Source organism: Dromaius novaehollandiae, chromosome 26 (genome assembly GCF_036370855.1).
Source record: "Dromaius novaehollandiae isolate bDroNov1 chromosome 26, bDroNov1.hap1, whole genome shotgun sequence".
In the NCBI taxonomy this organism is placed as follows: Eukaryota; Metazoa; Chordata; class Aves; order Casuariiformes; family Dromaiidae; genus Dromaius; species Dromaius novaehollandiae.
Window position 1 is genome coordinate 8,516,455 of NC_088123.1, and position 16,052 is coordinate 8,532,506.

Here is a 16,052-nt window from a genome sequence, read left to right on the forward strand (position 1 = left end):
AAATCTCCGCACCGTGCGGCCGGGTGTTTTCCTCCGCTCTGATTAGTTTTCTCCGCTCGACTCTTCTCAGCACAGCGCTTCCCAAGCCCGGTGCGTATTGCTGCCACACACACGCTGCTCTTCCACAAATCACCCCCTGACAGCAGCTACCGCGCTCGTTTGCCTGCTTTGCCGCAAAATTAAGAAACCGAAAACAAAAATTCCAGGTTTCCCGCTACAGCTTCCCTCTGCGACCTTGGCCAAGGCGTTCGATCAGCCCGCAGCCCAGCGCCCCGCTGCCCGCGGCGAGGCGGACGCGGCTTTGCTCCTCGCCGGGGGAACTGCCGCTGTGCTCTGTTTCTGAGCAGATCGCAAACCGGCGCTGCGTTTTGCAAGGCAGATTCGGGAAGCTCCTCAGAACCGGCCGTGGCTCTGCTCGTGCCCCAGCGCCGGGAAACGGCCTCACTGCCCCACGCGGCAGCACCGGGGCTGGGCGAGCCAGCAGCCCGTTGCAGACCGAAACCGCTTTCAGGCTGAGCGCAGTGCCGTGAAGGGTCCCTGCCCTTTTAATCACCGCGTCACTGCAGAGTCAGTCTTGGGGCTGCGGTTTCACTGGCACTCGACCGCTCGCAACGCTGCGGGTCAGGGAGGAGTCCCGCCAGCTTGTCTTGGTACCACAGTGTCCGTTAGCGCACCGGCCCCAGGCCTTTGGGGAAGGAAGCTGCTGCCCAGCCCAGAACCCGGCCTGGATCATCGCAGGCCCTAAGCCGATACCTCAGACCAGCTAACGGTCCTGGGGACCGCCGCGCCCCGCCGCCGCTCTGCCTCCGTCCCGTCCCGGTGGCCTCCAGGATGCTGCTACCGGAGGCGGCACGCGGCGCTCGGGAAGGCGACCCGCCTGCCCCAGGCCCCGGGGATGCTCTGCGTGCGGAAGAGCACGCTGCCCCAGCCCCGTCCCCGTCCCCGTCCCCGTCCCCGTCCCCCTCCCGGCCGCGGCTCCGAGGCGGGCGGCTCCGGGAGCACAAAGGCTGCATCCTGTCTGCGGCGGAGGAAGCGGCTCCGAGGACACCAGCGACCTCGGCGAGGCGGCCCGCGCGCCTGGGGCACTCGCACGCGGGGTGGGCCGGGCAGGATTTCCCGCGAGCCGTCCCCGCGGCGCAGACAATGCGCCGTCTGACAGCCGGAGACGCCCCGGCCCTCGCCCGCCTCCAGCGAGAGCGCTCGGGGACCCGCGGGGACATCGAGCAGGAAACGGCGCAGAAAGCAAGTCTGTTCGTGTCGGAAAGTCTAAACTTTCGTTGCCAGGCCCAGACGTGCTGACCTGGGGGGAGATGCCGAAGGCGGTGCATTGAGTGCATTACGCGCCGCTCCCGCGGAAGGCGCAGCGCCTCGGCAGCAGGCCTGGGCACGGGGCGCGCGGTGCCCCTGCGAGCGGGGGGGCGGCCGGCAGAGCTCCCCCCGCACAGCGGAGCCTCGGGGCCTCCCTGCAGCGGGACCCCCCCGTCCCCCGCACCAGCACTGCACTCCAGCAGCCGTCCTGGGTCCTGGCCTCGGCTCGGCCGGCTGCGCGCAGGCTTTCTGCGAAAGGGTGCTGCCTCTAAAGAGTGCCAGAAGTTTTTGTGTCTGATCTGCCGCTCTGCTTGGAAACCCGGCGTGATTTACTTACTGTAACTGCCTATCCGTTATGTCCTGCCCTGCGTTATTAACTCGGTGACTGCACATTTAGCGGAGGATTTATGGGAAGCGAGGAGACATTAATTATCAGTAATACCACAAACTTTACTCTTATATGGTCTCTGTGCACGGCACGATGATGAGCTGCTGCGGCGAACAGCAGCGTTATCGCAGCCCCGGCTCGCGCTGCCCGCGCGGGAGCTGCTCCCCCGGCCGCACCGATGCCCGCGGGCAGGGACCAGCGCCGCGCGGGCTGCACCACGGAGCAGTGCTGTCTCGGCAGCCCCGCCGCCAGCACCTGACTGAGTTTTCATAGGATTGTACAAAGAAATGCATTGCACAGACGTGGTGACACATTTTTTTTCCCATTAAAAACTTTCCAGCTGCAATTTAGCCAGCTTAATCATGTCTTCCAGGGGCTGAGGAATGATAGGCTTTTTCCTTATTTTTTAAGCAGGCAACCATGTGAGCAGATTTGTCCATGGAACTGAACTGATTTTCCTTTTTAACTTTCCAGCAACTGAGTTGGAGCAGAACTACCATTACATTATCCATCACATTCGACTGCCCATCTAAACGTGAGGCCACGAGACAAGTCACAGGGAACATGCGCAGCCAAGTTAATTTTTCGCATTTTGTAAGCAAAGAGCACCGAGTACAGCCTCAAGCTCTGGGGATGAATACTCTATTACAGAAAAAACAACCAAAAACCCCCAACCCAGGAACGACAACAACAAAAAAACCCACGAGAAACCAGGCGGACCTGTGCTGCAAAGCAAGAGCCAAGGTTGCAACACGGCTGGCAGCAGACGCCAGCAGCAGCAGCAGGGAGCTGGAACGCCGGCCAGGTAGGGCCGTTCGCACCGCCTGCGTGTCCGACAAATTCCTGGGAATCTGGATTCCCTGAGGAATATGACGAACTGGCTCCTCTTTGCCCCTGCAGTAACCTCACGGCTGTTTCGCACTGCCAAGCACCAGACACGTTTCCCAGGCGAGAGCACGCGCATCAGGAGCTGCATTTATCGCTCCTAGGAAGGGAAGGATTCTCCAGCCGGCAGGGACGGGGGAGAAGCGAAGGCTGTAAGTGACTCGGATCTGGGCCCGAGACACGATCCTTCCCGAATCTTCCCTCCAGCCGCCGCTTGCTCTGATCGCCAGCCCTGGAGGATGCTTCAGCCCGTCCTAAATCACAGGAGCTTCAGCTCCGAAAGCTCCAAGGCCGTGAGCTGGGACAAGATGAATGTAGCTGGCAAGCGGCACGAGCAATTGCTATAAAACAAGCCCTCTCCACCTCCAAGCCGGGAAAAACCTGCCCGTTGCTCAGCCGGAGGAGTTACGATAGCTGGCATGTCAGAGCGAGTCCCGTCGGAAAGGCTACGCTCAGGGATGCGGCTAACCGAGCCTGCGGGGATGGCGGGGACCGGCATTAGGAGCCATCTATTAATGTGTGAAATGGAGCGTTTACGTTTCGAAAAGCAATTACCCACTAATCGGAGGAGCGCTACGACAGAAATCGCATCTCGTCTAAAGACTCGCCGCAACGCAGAACATGAATAATTCTTCCTAGCGTCACTGGGAAAGCGTTATGTAATGAATGATATAAACAAAAATTACTGGAAAAAAAACAGATGAGGCATGCTTTGTCTCTCAATCAGAGCTGAACTCGGCTGAATTTATACTGTGTGGGAAGAGACACTTATGCTAAGGGGCAGAGACATTTGTTACTGCGCCGTGCAAGCTGAGCGCGCAAGAAAACGCGTGCTTCATCTGGGCAGCTTTCTGATGCCTTACTCCTACAGCACCAGCTTTATTCTGCACTTACATGGCACACACTTTCCTGAGCTTGTATCTTCCACGAATACTGCTAATTTATTCTATCAGCCATGCCTCTGTGAATACCTGCAGAATAACTCCACGTGCAGTAAGAGCCGTAGGAGAACGGGCACACGTTAGGCTGCTTCAGCTCCCGTGTCTGACCAGTGTGAATCACGCCTCGCAGAAGAAAGGCTCACTTGCTGCGGCCAAGAGATCACTGCTGATCTCCTGGCACTATTTTTTGCTGCAAGTTGTTGAAAAGCTACTTATCTGCCCAGAGAAGCAAAGCGCATTTAGCATTTCAGGCAGACACTTCTAACGCACAGGTTTTCCCCTCACACAGGGCTCCGGGCAGCCCTCGGCCTCCGAGCGGGAGAGGAATAGCTCTGAGGTTAGTCCCCCCTTCTCCCGCTCCCCCCTCGTATTTCATTTTGATGGGGAGTCCATAAAACACGAGGCTCTTTCACAGGCAGAAACCCAGAAGCCATATCAAAAGATCGTATTTTCAGGACAGATTTACCAGCCCTGCAAACGTCGGGCAAACACTGGTTGCAGCATAATTCTCTCAAATTCAGCAAGACGACAGTAAAGAAAGAGATGGGTTTGTCTGGCAGCGGGAAAAACCCAAGGGCTTTCAAAAGCAGTTGTTTATACACCAAATCATGTGCTAGCTAACACAAAGAAAAGAAATTTGGACAAAAATGCGATCAGTAACCTATACAACGCAAAGAATGCAGAACCGCTGGAAACAAACCGGGGCCCGGCGCGAGGAGCTCCGGCAGGCAGGAGCGGTGCCGAGCCCATCCCGGCGCCGCGGCCGCAGGAAGACCCAGCTGCTGCCGCAGGATGTTGCCTGAATAAAGGGTGCAAGGCCGAGACCGGGGTGTGTCCCGCGCTTATTTACGATTTCTGAAGTCACAGATAGGAAAGCGGTCAAACAGCTAGGCGCGATCCACCCCCCGGTCTGGAGATAAGGGCTGGCAAGCCCCGCCGGCAGGAAGCGCGGGTCCGGGCGCTGCCGCGGCGCGGGGGGAGCACCCGGCTCCCTGCGCTCGTTGTCCCGCCGGCAGCACCGCGCACGTCTCGGCCTCCCCTCGGTCCGCGCTCCAACGCCCGAAGGCCGCGCCGGGGCTGCGGGTGCTCCCGACTCCGCCGCCGCTCCGTGCCCGGCCGCAGAGCCTTGCTCTCCTCCTCACACCTCTCCTCTCTGTCCGGAGGGACAGAGGGTTTAAAGAGGAGAATAAGGAGCGACCAGCAACAGGATGATGTTCCTTTGGATCTCTACGTTGCTGCGGTCATATATCACCTCCATGGACCTCCCGTAAACACGGGAAAACCCCTGTGGGCCGCTAGTTAAACTTCCTTGGGACAAAAGCTGTCCGCGGGGTTCTGCAGGGAGCATGAGTAACCGGGGTCACAGACACCGCTAGTGAGCAAGCAACCGGCTTTCCAGGGAGCCTCTGCGGCATCCGGCTGCCCGGAGGCTGGAGCATTAACCGAAGCATCCCAGCTCCGGCGGCCCAGCCCCCAGGGCTCTCGAGTCCGCTGGCCGTCCTGGACCACATGCAGTGGGGCCCAGCTCTCAGGCGTGTCAGACACCCACAAACTTGTGCAAAGAGTCTGGTCACCGGAAGGTCACTGCTTAAACCCTGTGCTGAAGAAGAGCCAAAGCGCGACCCCAGCTACCAAGGTGTCAGGGATGTCGCGCAGAACATCGGCACCAGGGCGGATCTACAAGGTGTTGGTTTAATTAGCTCTGTTCGTACCCGGTTCTGGGCTCTGCCCAGGCCGGCGGGAAGGGGAGGCTGCGGCGGCCGCGGGTGCTGCTGGGTGCCACTGCGGCGGGCGGCGGGGAGCGTCCAGCGCTGGCCGGGCAGGGGGTTTCGCCCGCGCGCGGCTGGGAGCCCGGCTGCTCCCCTCCGAGGACGCTCTGGACCAGGAGCCCTTTGCAAACGCCATCGCCTTGGGGAACGCACCCGACACGGCCCGTGCCACGCGGGAGGCAGCGAAGGCACCGCCCCGCGCCGCGGCAAGCAAGGTCTCCGAGCACGGCGCTTTTCGGAGCGCGCCAAGGCCGCGTGCGCAGTCTGATCTACCCCAGCCCAAAGGCGCACAACGATGTTCGCAGCTGCGTGAAGCCCGTTCCGCACCGAGGCACAGAAAAGCACCCTCCCCCCGCAGAAACACAATGAGCTTTTCCTCTCGGTCGTATAACAGAGGAAAGTCGGCAACTCAACTGTTAAACTCGCCCATGACTATTCAGTGTTGACATCAGCATGATCTCACCACTGTAACTTGAGCCCTCGGGCTCTCTCCGGGCTGCCTTTAAATAGCAGCGGCAGAGCGAGCGCTGCACCGCTGCCTCGACCAGCCCCGCGCAGAGCCGGAGCACCCGCCATAGATGAAAGCGAAGAGGGGCACTAGAACCGCAGCCATGTCCACGTCCCTGCGGGTGAGCCCCTCCGTGCACGGCTACCGCTTCGACACGGCCCTGCGCAAGAAAGCCGCGGCCAATATCTTCGAGAGCATCAACCAAGAGTCGCTTCAGAAACTCTTCAAGAACTCCGGGGACAAGAAGGCGGAGGAAAGGGCCAAGATAATCCTCGCCACCGACCAGGACGTGGAGGAGAAAACGAGAGCGCTGATGGCGCTGAAGCAGAGGAGGAAAGACAAACTCCTGCAGTTCCTGAAATTTCGGAAATATTCCATCAAAATTCACTGAACTGTCAAAAGCAGCCGCAACGGAAGGGAATGTTTCGGAGCCAGACTGTTTGCGACATCCTACGAAACGTGGCGTTTCCCACCGCCTCGCAAGCCGCTGGCGGGACGAGCGGACCTGACGGACCGGCCGAGAGATTTCCACCCGGAGCGCGGCCGGCGTCGGCAGTGACACGCGCCCGGGGGACGCGACGGCAGCGGGGTCCCGGCACGGCCGCTCCGCTCCCCGCGACACCAGGACTCCTTAAGAACTTGTTTACTGACTTCATCTGTTTGCTCTGTCTTTTCAAACTGGTTTACTTAGAGTTCAAAACCTTTCTAAGCCTCGCTGTTTTCACTAGGATGGAGGATTCTGGAGATTGATCAGCTATTGATCATGTATAATTCTGCATTTGTTAAAATGCATTTAAACGCACCGTGTGGGTGCAGTAAGCTCAGCCTTCAGGGAATGCATTTGCTCCAGAGGCACACTACGTAACCGTATCCTTTCTTTCTCAAGCAGTATGTGTACACTATAAATCATTTGCACAAAAGCAATAATAATGACATATTTTCCTGAATTTACTGTGAAGTTCCTTAATATTTTGTTCACTTCCCATTAACACTAAACACCATAATTCCGGTTCTTATTTGTATAGGTTACAATAGATATTAGAAAAGTATTTCATGGTAATATTTTATGACAATGCTATTATTATACCAACTATAATTTATTGCATATGGCAATCTGAAAGTTTAATAAATTATAAAGGTAATCTAAAGTTTCTTGTCTGAAATGCTCAATTCTCCTGGAGGAGCGGGGTCACGCTTTCCTGGCCATTTCACGTGGATTCTGTCTGAAGAACAGACTGCCCAGCACCTCTCCTTAACTACCGAGAATGCAACGTGGAAGTGTATTCCTTGAGTCTGCAAAAATACCTGGTTTCCCGGGAGTTTTGCAGTCCGGTTCAGCAGCACCGCAGCTTTACCCGCGGCTGCTGTGCTGCCCTGGCATTCCCAGGAAGATCTGGCCAAATGTGATTATAAATCGAACCTAACTGCTCGTTTCTCCTCTATAATAAAGACAACGATGTGCTTTGCAATACTGCAACCAAAAAATCAATTTAGGAAATGAGCAGCTGCCGGCAGCAGCGAGCGGAACGGCTCTCCGGCTCGCGCGGCTGCTGCGGGGCAGACGGGGCAGCGGCACGGCCCCCGCCGCCCGAGGGGCAGAGGCTGAGCGCGAACCCCGCCGTCAGCAGCCTTGGGCTCGGTCTTGTGACAGGTTATGCTGCACCATCACGACAGAGTATGCAGAAAATATTTTAAAATAGCTAAGACTAGTTATTTATAAATATGCCCTCTAATAACCCACTGTCTTAGAAAGAAATGTTCCCATGCCTCCGCTTAGCGCAACCGAGCTAGAACAATTCAGAAGAATGATGGCCCAGCTAGGTTTCTTTTCCTACAGTAAAAACTACAAACTGCCTACAAGCCAGGGAGACTAGAAAACATCCCTTTAAATTACTTAATAGCACGGATAATTGTAATTATTTATAGAGCGATGAAGCACATCCAAACACTCCCCCGGCGCGGCAGGTTTAACGGCGAGGCGCGCGGCGTGCCAACGAGTGCCGTCGGTTCTCTGCGGGGCCCCGAGAGCCCCCCGGCACCGGCCGCGCAGCTCCGCCACGGTCCCCGGGGACCCCCGGGAGCACCGAGGGACAGCGGTCCCCGCTCGGAGAGACCTGATCCACAGCGAATCTGCTCGACGGGGAATCACCGGGGCTCCTGCCTCGGCCGCCTGCACGGTGCCAAAAAACCTCAGTGGGTACCAGATTACGCTTTTCCACTGCTTTCTGCTTCCCCAGCTCTGCTGCTCAGCTTGGACCTTCCCCTGCCTCCCTGGCCCTCTGCTCCAGCATCAGGCTTTCCCGCACGCACCCTCTGCATCAGATCAGCCACCCGTTTGTCGTGGTCCGGGCAGTGTTTTGGCCCCAAACATCCAGACCCCACGTCCGAGCCCTGAAAGAGCCGAGGGGCTCGACGGAAAGGCCCGAAATCCTTCGCATCCCAGCCGAGCACGGTGCTGGGGAGCGGGGACCCTGGGCAGGCGATGGGAGAGGCTTCGGCAGGGCAGGGCGGTGCCTCAGGGCCGCGTGGGAGCCAGGGGGGCTTCCCAGCACCGCTGCCCACCACGGACCCCCTGCACGGGTAACCGAGCGGTGCCGCCGAGCTGCGCGCCCGGACTGCCCGGAGGCGCAAGGCCGCCCGATGCCGCAGCCCGCTGCCGAGCGCCGCAGCCGGAGCCGGTGCCGGCCACGACGGAGCAGCGTCCCGGTCACAACGGAGCAGCGTCCCGGTCACGCACGCGTCTCCCACGTCCCTGTAACCACCCCAGCCCCAGGCTGCCCGCGGTCGGGGAGAGCATCACGCATCACCTGCCAGCGCTTTTCCTTGTACCAAACCAGGGAACGTGAAGGAAGCCACAATTCGTGGCAGACCGAAACCAACGCCAATTAGAGCAGCTGCTGCTGGCACCTTCCTACTGCTGCCGAGACGTTTCTGCTCACAAACATCTGCATAACGTGACTGATAAGATCCCCTGACTTGGGGAGTTTATACTCCCTCTTGTCTCGTTACACTTAAATTACCACTCCAAGTGGCTTTCCTGACGAATAAAGGCTGCTGACAGAAAAAGCTGCCTGCTTGCTCAGTCTCTGCGGTTAGGAAAGGCAACGAGCCCCCTCGGCGGGTCCGTGCGTTAGGAGCGTGCACCCCGCTCGACGGGGTGCCGCGGGCAAGGGCAGCCCCCATGGTGCCGAGCAGCAGCCCCCGGCGCGGGGTGCGTGCGGGCAGGTCGCGTCTGCACTGTGCTCCGGGGCGCTCGGCGGAGCCGGCACGGCGTCGGCGCGCTTACGGGGCCGCCCGGGATGCTCCGGCTGGACCGGCGCCGCCGCCGCCCGCCCCGCGCAACAAACGGAGGAAAGGGCTGCCGCAGGCGTTTCCTCCCCCGGGAGCGCGCCGCTTCCATTAATTCTTCTCGCCGAGCCAGGCTGGCTGCGCCGGTGTCCCCCGCCGCCGCGTCCCGGCCTCCCTGCGCCAGGTTTATCCGGAGAGGGATGCGAAGGGGCATCGCCAGCCCCGCGCGGTCCAGCGGCCGCGGGATGCTTCCCGGCGCGGGGCAGCAGCTCCCGCATCCCCCCAGCCTTGGTGAAACGGGGCGCGCGTCGCACGGGCAGAGCCGGCGGTTGTGCCTGGCGGGACGGGCGGCTCTGGCTGAGGGCAAGGCCTCGGGGACGACCTCCCCGCCGGCCGTTGGGCAACCAGCAAGTTAAAAATTCACCCGGGGAGCCGGCCGGCACGGCGGGGTCACGCAGGGGTACGGACCGCCCTGCACGCGGGGGCTCGGCGCCTCGGGCAGCCGGCACGGTGTGGTCGGGGGCGGCCGCGAGCCCCACCCATCCCAACCCATCCTGGTGAGCCCGGGCGATGGGGACGCGGTGACACCCGGCCACGTGCAGCCCTGCGTCGGGGCTGCATCGGGCCGCGGCGGAGCTGCCCGGGGGCTCGAAGCAAGGTCGCCCCACGCGCAGCAGAACGATGCTGCAGCACCATGTCCAGGCGGTGAAAAGCCTCTGAACTACCGCTGACGGCAGGAGGTGGCACGGCTGCCGTTTATCTCGGCTAAAAGGCAAAAGCAAAGCTACAACCAGAATCTTTATACAGCGTAGGTTTTCCTGACACACAGAAAGCCCTGAAAAAGCCCTGGTTTCCACTGAAGTGGTGCACGCGGCGCGGCACAGCCCATAGCAAACCCCGTGCTCTGCTTCAGCACACGGTGAAGCCATCCCTAACGCAGGCGCTTCCGAAGCCACCTCTCAGCAGAGACCCCCAGGCATGGGACACCTCTAGAGCACCAAAACCTGAACGCCAGCCCTGGCAAGGTGAGTTGCTCCATTACACACATCAGCAGCTGCTCCGTCCCTGCGCGGAGGCTCTCGGGAGGGGCCGGAGCCGGGAAGGGCGACGAGGGGACGCGATGCCCAGCAGCCCCCCGCTCGCCCGCAGCAGGGACCGCGGACGCCTCCCATCTCCCTCCCTCATGCAAAACCCGGCTCCCCCGGGCCGGGCGCCCCGGACGGCCCCGCGTGGCCCCACGGCGGGGGCAGCTCCGTGAGTCACGCTGCAACGACCGGCGTGCAAAACGCCAGCTGCGGAAGCGGCGCGGCTCGGCCCGGGGCTCCCCGGCGCTGCTTGCACAACAAGCGCCTTTGCTTATGTTGCTAAACTGCCCCCGCTTCCTGCCCCCCTCCCACGGCCGAGCCGGCGCCCGCCGTGTCCTGGGAGCCGGGACGCCGCTCCGGCACCTCCCGGCCGGGGCCGCAGGTCACTTCCGCGCTCCTCAGCGCCTTCCCGGGAAAAGGCATTCCCAGGGCAGCCCGAGCCGCCTGAATGCTCGGAAGGGGCCGGGCGGACTCGGCGGCGGAGCTGTTCAGCGGGTAGAAGGGTCGGGAGGGTTTTCTGCTCTGCCCAGGCACAGGCCCCCCCCGGGGAGCTCCCCCCGCCAGGGCACGCGCCAAGGGGCCCAGCTGCCTTCTTCCAAAATGGAGATGCTTTTGTGCCTCGAACACTCGACAAATACTCGCATACGAGCGTCTTACAGTGACTTGGCGACACTCAAGGAACTTTCCCACCTCCCAGAGACTCTGCTCTGGTGACCCTACATATATACCACGGGCTGAAAATAGAACATGTGACCTCAAACCGGGTCCCCCCGACTTACGTAACCCGAAGGAACGGAAAAACAGCGAAACGTGCTGGCCGGATGGGACACGCCACGCTGGGGCTGCAGTCGCTCCCCAGCAGCGCAGGCTCGGAGCCGGGGCAGGCAGCCCCCTCCCTTTCTCTAAACAGTCAAGCACAAAACTCGATTTATCATTGCACAAAAGTGATACCGACCATCTGCCCCTTTGCTTCTGCAAGACTCTGATTCACATCAAAGCACCCTTGGCCGACGGCGTTGCTGAGCCCGTCTGCGGAGGGACTGCACGGCACTGCCGGGGAGCTCAAGGACCAGCCCGGAGCTCAGAGGCACGGCAAAGTCCTCACCCGAGCGAGGTCCGTGACAGAAACCCAAACAGTTTGAAGGATTTTGCTTACAGAGGTAAAATCCTTGAAGGTATTCTGCAGAAAAAGCTGCCAAACATACGCTGTTTTTATCTCAGATCTAACAATGAGCTTTTTTCCTAAACTGTGTGTTTTAACTGCAATAAAAACTATGCAAAAATACATTACTATGCTGGGGAGACTTTTATTCAAAGCCAAGGACCAGGGATGCTCTAAGTATTCCCTAGATAACTGGCCAAGTTATAAAATAGCTTTTTGAAATGAAAGTGAATAAAACATTATCTACCTTGTGAAATTAATTATCTGCAGATCAGCTAGAAAAAAATGACCCACATGTTACCTTTAACCAAAACCCCTCGAAGTTCCCCAAGTGTTCCTCAGAGACGAAAATATGTACACAAATTTCTGCTTGCTGAAGCATTCCAGTATCTTTCAGGCACATGTTTTTTAAACATGGAAAATAGGAAACATTACATGAAATGGCTTGAAAAAAGAGCAAGCGGAGCAGCTCTCCAAAACACCCCCCCGGCGCCACTGGTCTCCCCCTGCGCGGCTCCCTGTGGGTACCACAGCACGCTACACCCGCGGCACGTCACACCCGGCGGCACGCTACACCCGGCGGCACGCTACACCCGGCGGCACGCTACACCCGGCGGCGGTCGCAGACGCGGGCAGCAGCGCCGGCGCAGAGCTCTGCAGACCCGCGGGGCCTCTCGCAGTGAACCGAAGGCGGCACGCTCCGGTGCGCCCGCGCTGCAGATGCAGCCTTCCCGCTGCCCCCAGGACGGTCCTTCCCCTGCCTCCACGATTCCTTCTGGCATTCGCTGCCGCTGGTTACTGCCTGCCAACAGCCGCTGGCAGCACGCACGCTCGCAGAAACGCAGCTCGTCATTTCTGTGCTGTTCCCCATTTAAAGGACGTCCCGCACGAGGCCACGTGTGTCCGGCAGCTAGTGCTGGCACTGGGGCACCTGAACGACCTGCTTCCACCCGCCTGCGAGAACTGATGCACGTGTATTCCCTGTCCACTAAAGCTAGACATTTTGTAGCTCTTTCACAGTACTTTGCTTCTATCAACTCGGATCAACCACATTTTTGCTCAGCCGGTTCACGTGCCCTGGAAAACCACGGCTGTGACGGAGAAGAGGGGACGTGCAAGGCGTGCGCCTGCAGAAGCCCTGCCGAGCGCGATGGTCCCCAGAGGCGCAGCCCCGGGGCGGAGCGGGCCGAACCCCCCGAGAGGCACCGCCGTGGCCCCCACGCTGAGACCGCGGGCTGGCGGCGGCCGATGCCCCCCGAGCGCTCCGGGACGGGCTGCCCTCGCCCGCCGGACCCGCCTTCCTCACGGACCTCTGCACACTTGGCTGCAGGGCTTATAGTCCGGCGTACGTAAATAAATTAGGAATAATTTAATATTTGATTGTGAGATTTACTGCTCTATTCTGTGCGGCTTCTCAGGTGAATGCTCAGTAATTGAGCTAAATTAAGAGCCCCATTAATTCTGCTGGCAGCGCAAAGCGGCCGCGTGTGCAGGCTGCGGGAAGCGGTGCAAACGGCACGGCCGTGAAGGAAGCCTCCTCCTTCCGCGGCCTCCTCGGCAGCCCTGCTCAGGCCCACGGGGCTGGGAAGTCATCCTGCCCCGTTTTGGGGAGGGAATTATTCCTCCTGGCCTCAAATCCATGAGCACGTGGGCACGCAACAGTCACACGCGCCAGCGAGTCCAGTCCAAAGGACGACTGTGCATAAATCCAAGCTATTTTTTCACAAAACCCAGAGGTAATCTGAGATCAACCCTTACAGACTGAAACTTGCCTTTGCTGTTACCTTTGACAGGCTTTTATTTTGAACAGGATAAACAGCATTAATACCTTATAAAAAAAATAATCAAGTGCTTGCAATTGGAAAAGAGTTCTGACACATCGGAATTGCTCCAAGTGTCGCACACTGCAGTGCTGCGTTTGCACCCGCAAAGGACGGCTCGCGGCCGGCTTTCACCCCGCTTCTGCTTTCAGCTACGCGTGGCAGTTTGGGTTACTACAAATTTAACGCTTTCATCCTCTTGTGCTATCTTAGGCCAAGCGCTCCCCGCAGTTCCCAGTTCTCTAATCATGCTAAGCTCTGTTGCAACACAGTTCTCTGCAATCCATTGCATAATCTGCAAATTTGGGCCCATCTCCAGAGCTGGTTCAAACACACGCCCTTAAAATGACCGCCAAGAGTGCCGTCCTCTGTGAACCCGTATTTTGGGGTTTGCAGCATGATCTCCTTGCACCTAACTACAAATAAAAGTAAATGAATACCAATACCAGAGGGAAGCTAATAAAATAATTCCCAACTAACTTTTGAGGGAATTCCAAAATTATACCTTTCTTTTTTCTTTCTTTTTTTTTTTTTTTTAGGATTTATCGACTTCACCACGGGCATCAGGTTATCTTGTCCCAGCTGCTGCCCCTTTCAGCTTCTGCCAGTTCTTTGTTCAGCCTTGAGAAGTCACCTTGGAGGCCAGATCAGAGGCGAGTCCCCAGCCCCTCCGGCACGGCCGCGTCCCGCGGAGCTGCTCCGACCCAGGCTGCAAGCGCGGCTGCGGCCGGCCCGGCGCGGGCGGCTGCGGAGGCGGCTGTGCGTGAGCTCCGCTCGCTTTCCCCGCGAAACGGCCACGCTTCGACAGAGGCAGCCGAGGCTTTTCTCAAGCCGTTCCCGGAAGCCTCATGACTAAGTTGTCACAGGGATATTTATCAGAAAAGTCTCGTTTGAACTCACCAAACGAGCCTCCTCTGAAGGCATTATCCTTGCTCTTTCTTGACCGAGCTTTGACTAAGCAAACCGAAGCTATCTTTAGCTGTGGAAAACACCACTGAGTCTGTTTTAGCCTGGACTTACCCTCACCCACGCCTTACGTAGGCGAAATCCCGTTTACTTGAGCAGGAATTCGGGTTAAATATCATCTGAGTGCTGAACACTGCAGAGCACAGCAGTACACGGCCAGCGATTGCACATTTTCCTATCTTTTACATAAACTGGGAGCATTTTGCATGAATGTTTTTGCAGGAATTGGGGTCCGTGTAGGCGGGCTCCTCCTGCCCTGCTGCTGGGGTGCCTTCAAACCCTGCCCACCACCGCCGCCGCACTGCACAGCTACCTGCCGCCTGGAAAACAAGACCCTCCCTCTGTTCAAAATCATCTGATTTTGGCAAACACCCACCCACATTGCACTAGTCTTCTGTTTCAATGCTTTTTCAAGCTCTTATAAACACGCAACCAGAACAACAAGTAATTTAAATCTTTTCCCCTCCCCAAGTGATATTTAGGACTGGAAAAATTTTTGGATAGAGTTCTGCGACATAGGAATAGCGTTAAGTCAGAGCATCCCAAGATACCCTGTAGTAAATCTTGCCCATAGAAAGGTCCCAGAAACGACGGCCCTGAGTCACCGCGGCTTTCCAGCTCTGTCAGCCTGCCTAAAGAAACATCTTGCAGCGCTGCTGGAACGCTGCATGATTTTTTGACCTTCCTTTGGTACTCAGAAAGTGATTTAGGCGGATAAATCTTGGTTTGAAAACTAACTAACATTTTCCCCTGGAAGTCATACTCTTAATGCAGCCCATGCAATCCACTACGGAAAGGAAATGCTGTAGTCACCTCTTCTGGTTTGCTGCTTGGGACTGCTCTGCCAGTAAAACGAAGTCACCTCGGGATAACCCAATAAACCACGCGTTCGTACCAGATTTGGGTCAGTGGGGCCAGTCTCGGGGCGCTGTGACACGAACAGCTCCCGCTGCAGCCCTGGCGAGGCAGCGGGTATCGGCAGCGAGTTGTGCCGCACCGCGTGCTGCATCGCCTGCCGCATCACCTCCTGCACCGTGCGCTGCATCACCTCCTGCACCGCGTGCTGCATCGCCTGCCGCATCACATGCTGCATTGCCTGCTGCACTGTGTGCTGCACTGTGTGCTGCGTCGTCTGCCGCATCACCTCCTGCACCGCGTGCTGCATCACCTCCTGCATCACCTGCCACATCACCTGCTGCACCGCGTGCTGCATTGCCTGGCACATCACCTCCTGCATCACCTGCTGCATCGCCTGCCGCACGCTGGCTTCGGCCGCGCCAAGCCCCACAGCACACTGCGGCACTCCTGCGCCTCGCAGAGAGCTGCGAGCAGCTGCATCGAGTGGTGAGGCCAGGCCCTTGGCTCTCCTGCTTTTTTTTACTGCTTCGCCCTGGCAGCACGAGGCGGAGGAGCCGCATCCAGCCACCTTGCTCAGCACGAAGGAGCATCCTCGGCTCATTTAGGAATCAGTTAGTTTCCCTGCCGCTCCCCTGTGCCGGCCCGAGGACACCACGGGGCTCAGAGAGCCGCGCCGGCCCGGTGACGTCCCCGGAGAGCCACCGCCAGCCGCTGAAGCCGAGGAGCGGGGCTGAAAGGGGATTTTCTGCTCTTGGCAACGCTTTTTAGGAGCGTGGCCTGCGCAAAGCACCCGCTATACGTTCGCGTGGACACCGAGCACCGCGGACGGCGCTTGAGGGCTCCCCCCTTCCTTCCTTTCAGCAGGTTTTATTTTCCGACGGAGCCGGCGGTGGGGCGAGCTGCAGGCAGCACGTCACAGCTCGCGGCACGGCCGCCCTCCCGCGGCTGCGGCACCGATCCCCTCGCCACGAACCCGGCTTAAAAACCAAGCACTGCAACACTGCCCGGAGCCGCGGCGGGCGAGCTGGGCTCCGGGACGGGGAGGGCACGCTGCGGGGGTCCAGCCGCCGTGAC

At 58.9% G+C, this 16,052-nt stretch overlaps 1 protein-coding gene across 1 annotated transcript; it reads left to right on the top strand.

The window, feature by feature from the left end:
• The first annotated feature begins 5,658 nt into the window (after window positions 1-5,658).
• Window positions 5,659-6,947, top strand: TCIM (transcriptional and immune response regulator). The gene has a single exon (XM_026112216.2). It carries the CDS (start codon window positions 5,870-5,872, stop codon window positions 6,188-6,190), a length of 321 nt encoding a protein of 106 aa, XP_025968001.1. The 5' UTR covers window positions 5,659-5,869; the 3' UTR covers window positions 6,191-6,947.
• The last annotated feature ends 9,105 nt before the right edge of the window (window positions 6,948-16,052 follow it).

What these genes read in the sequence shown, in the direction of transcription:
- TCIM (XM_026112216.2), top strand. Translation starts at nt 5,870, where the DNA reads ATGAAAGCGAAGAGGGGCACTAGAACCGCAGCCATGTCCACGTCCCTG.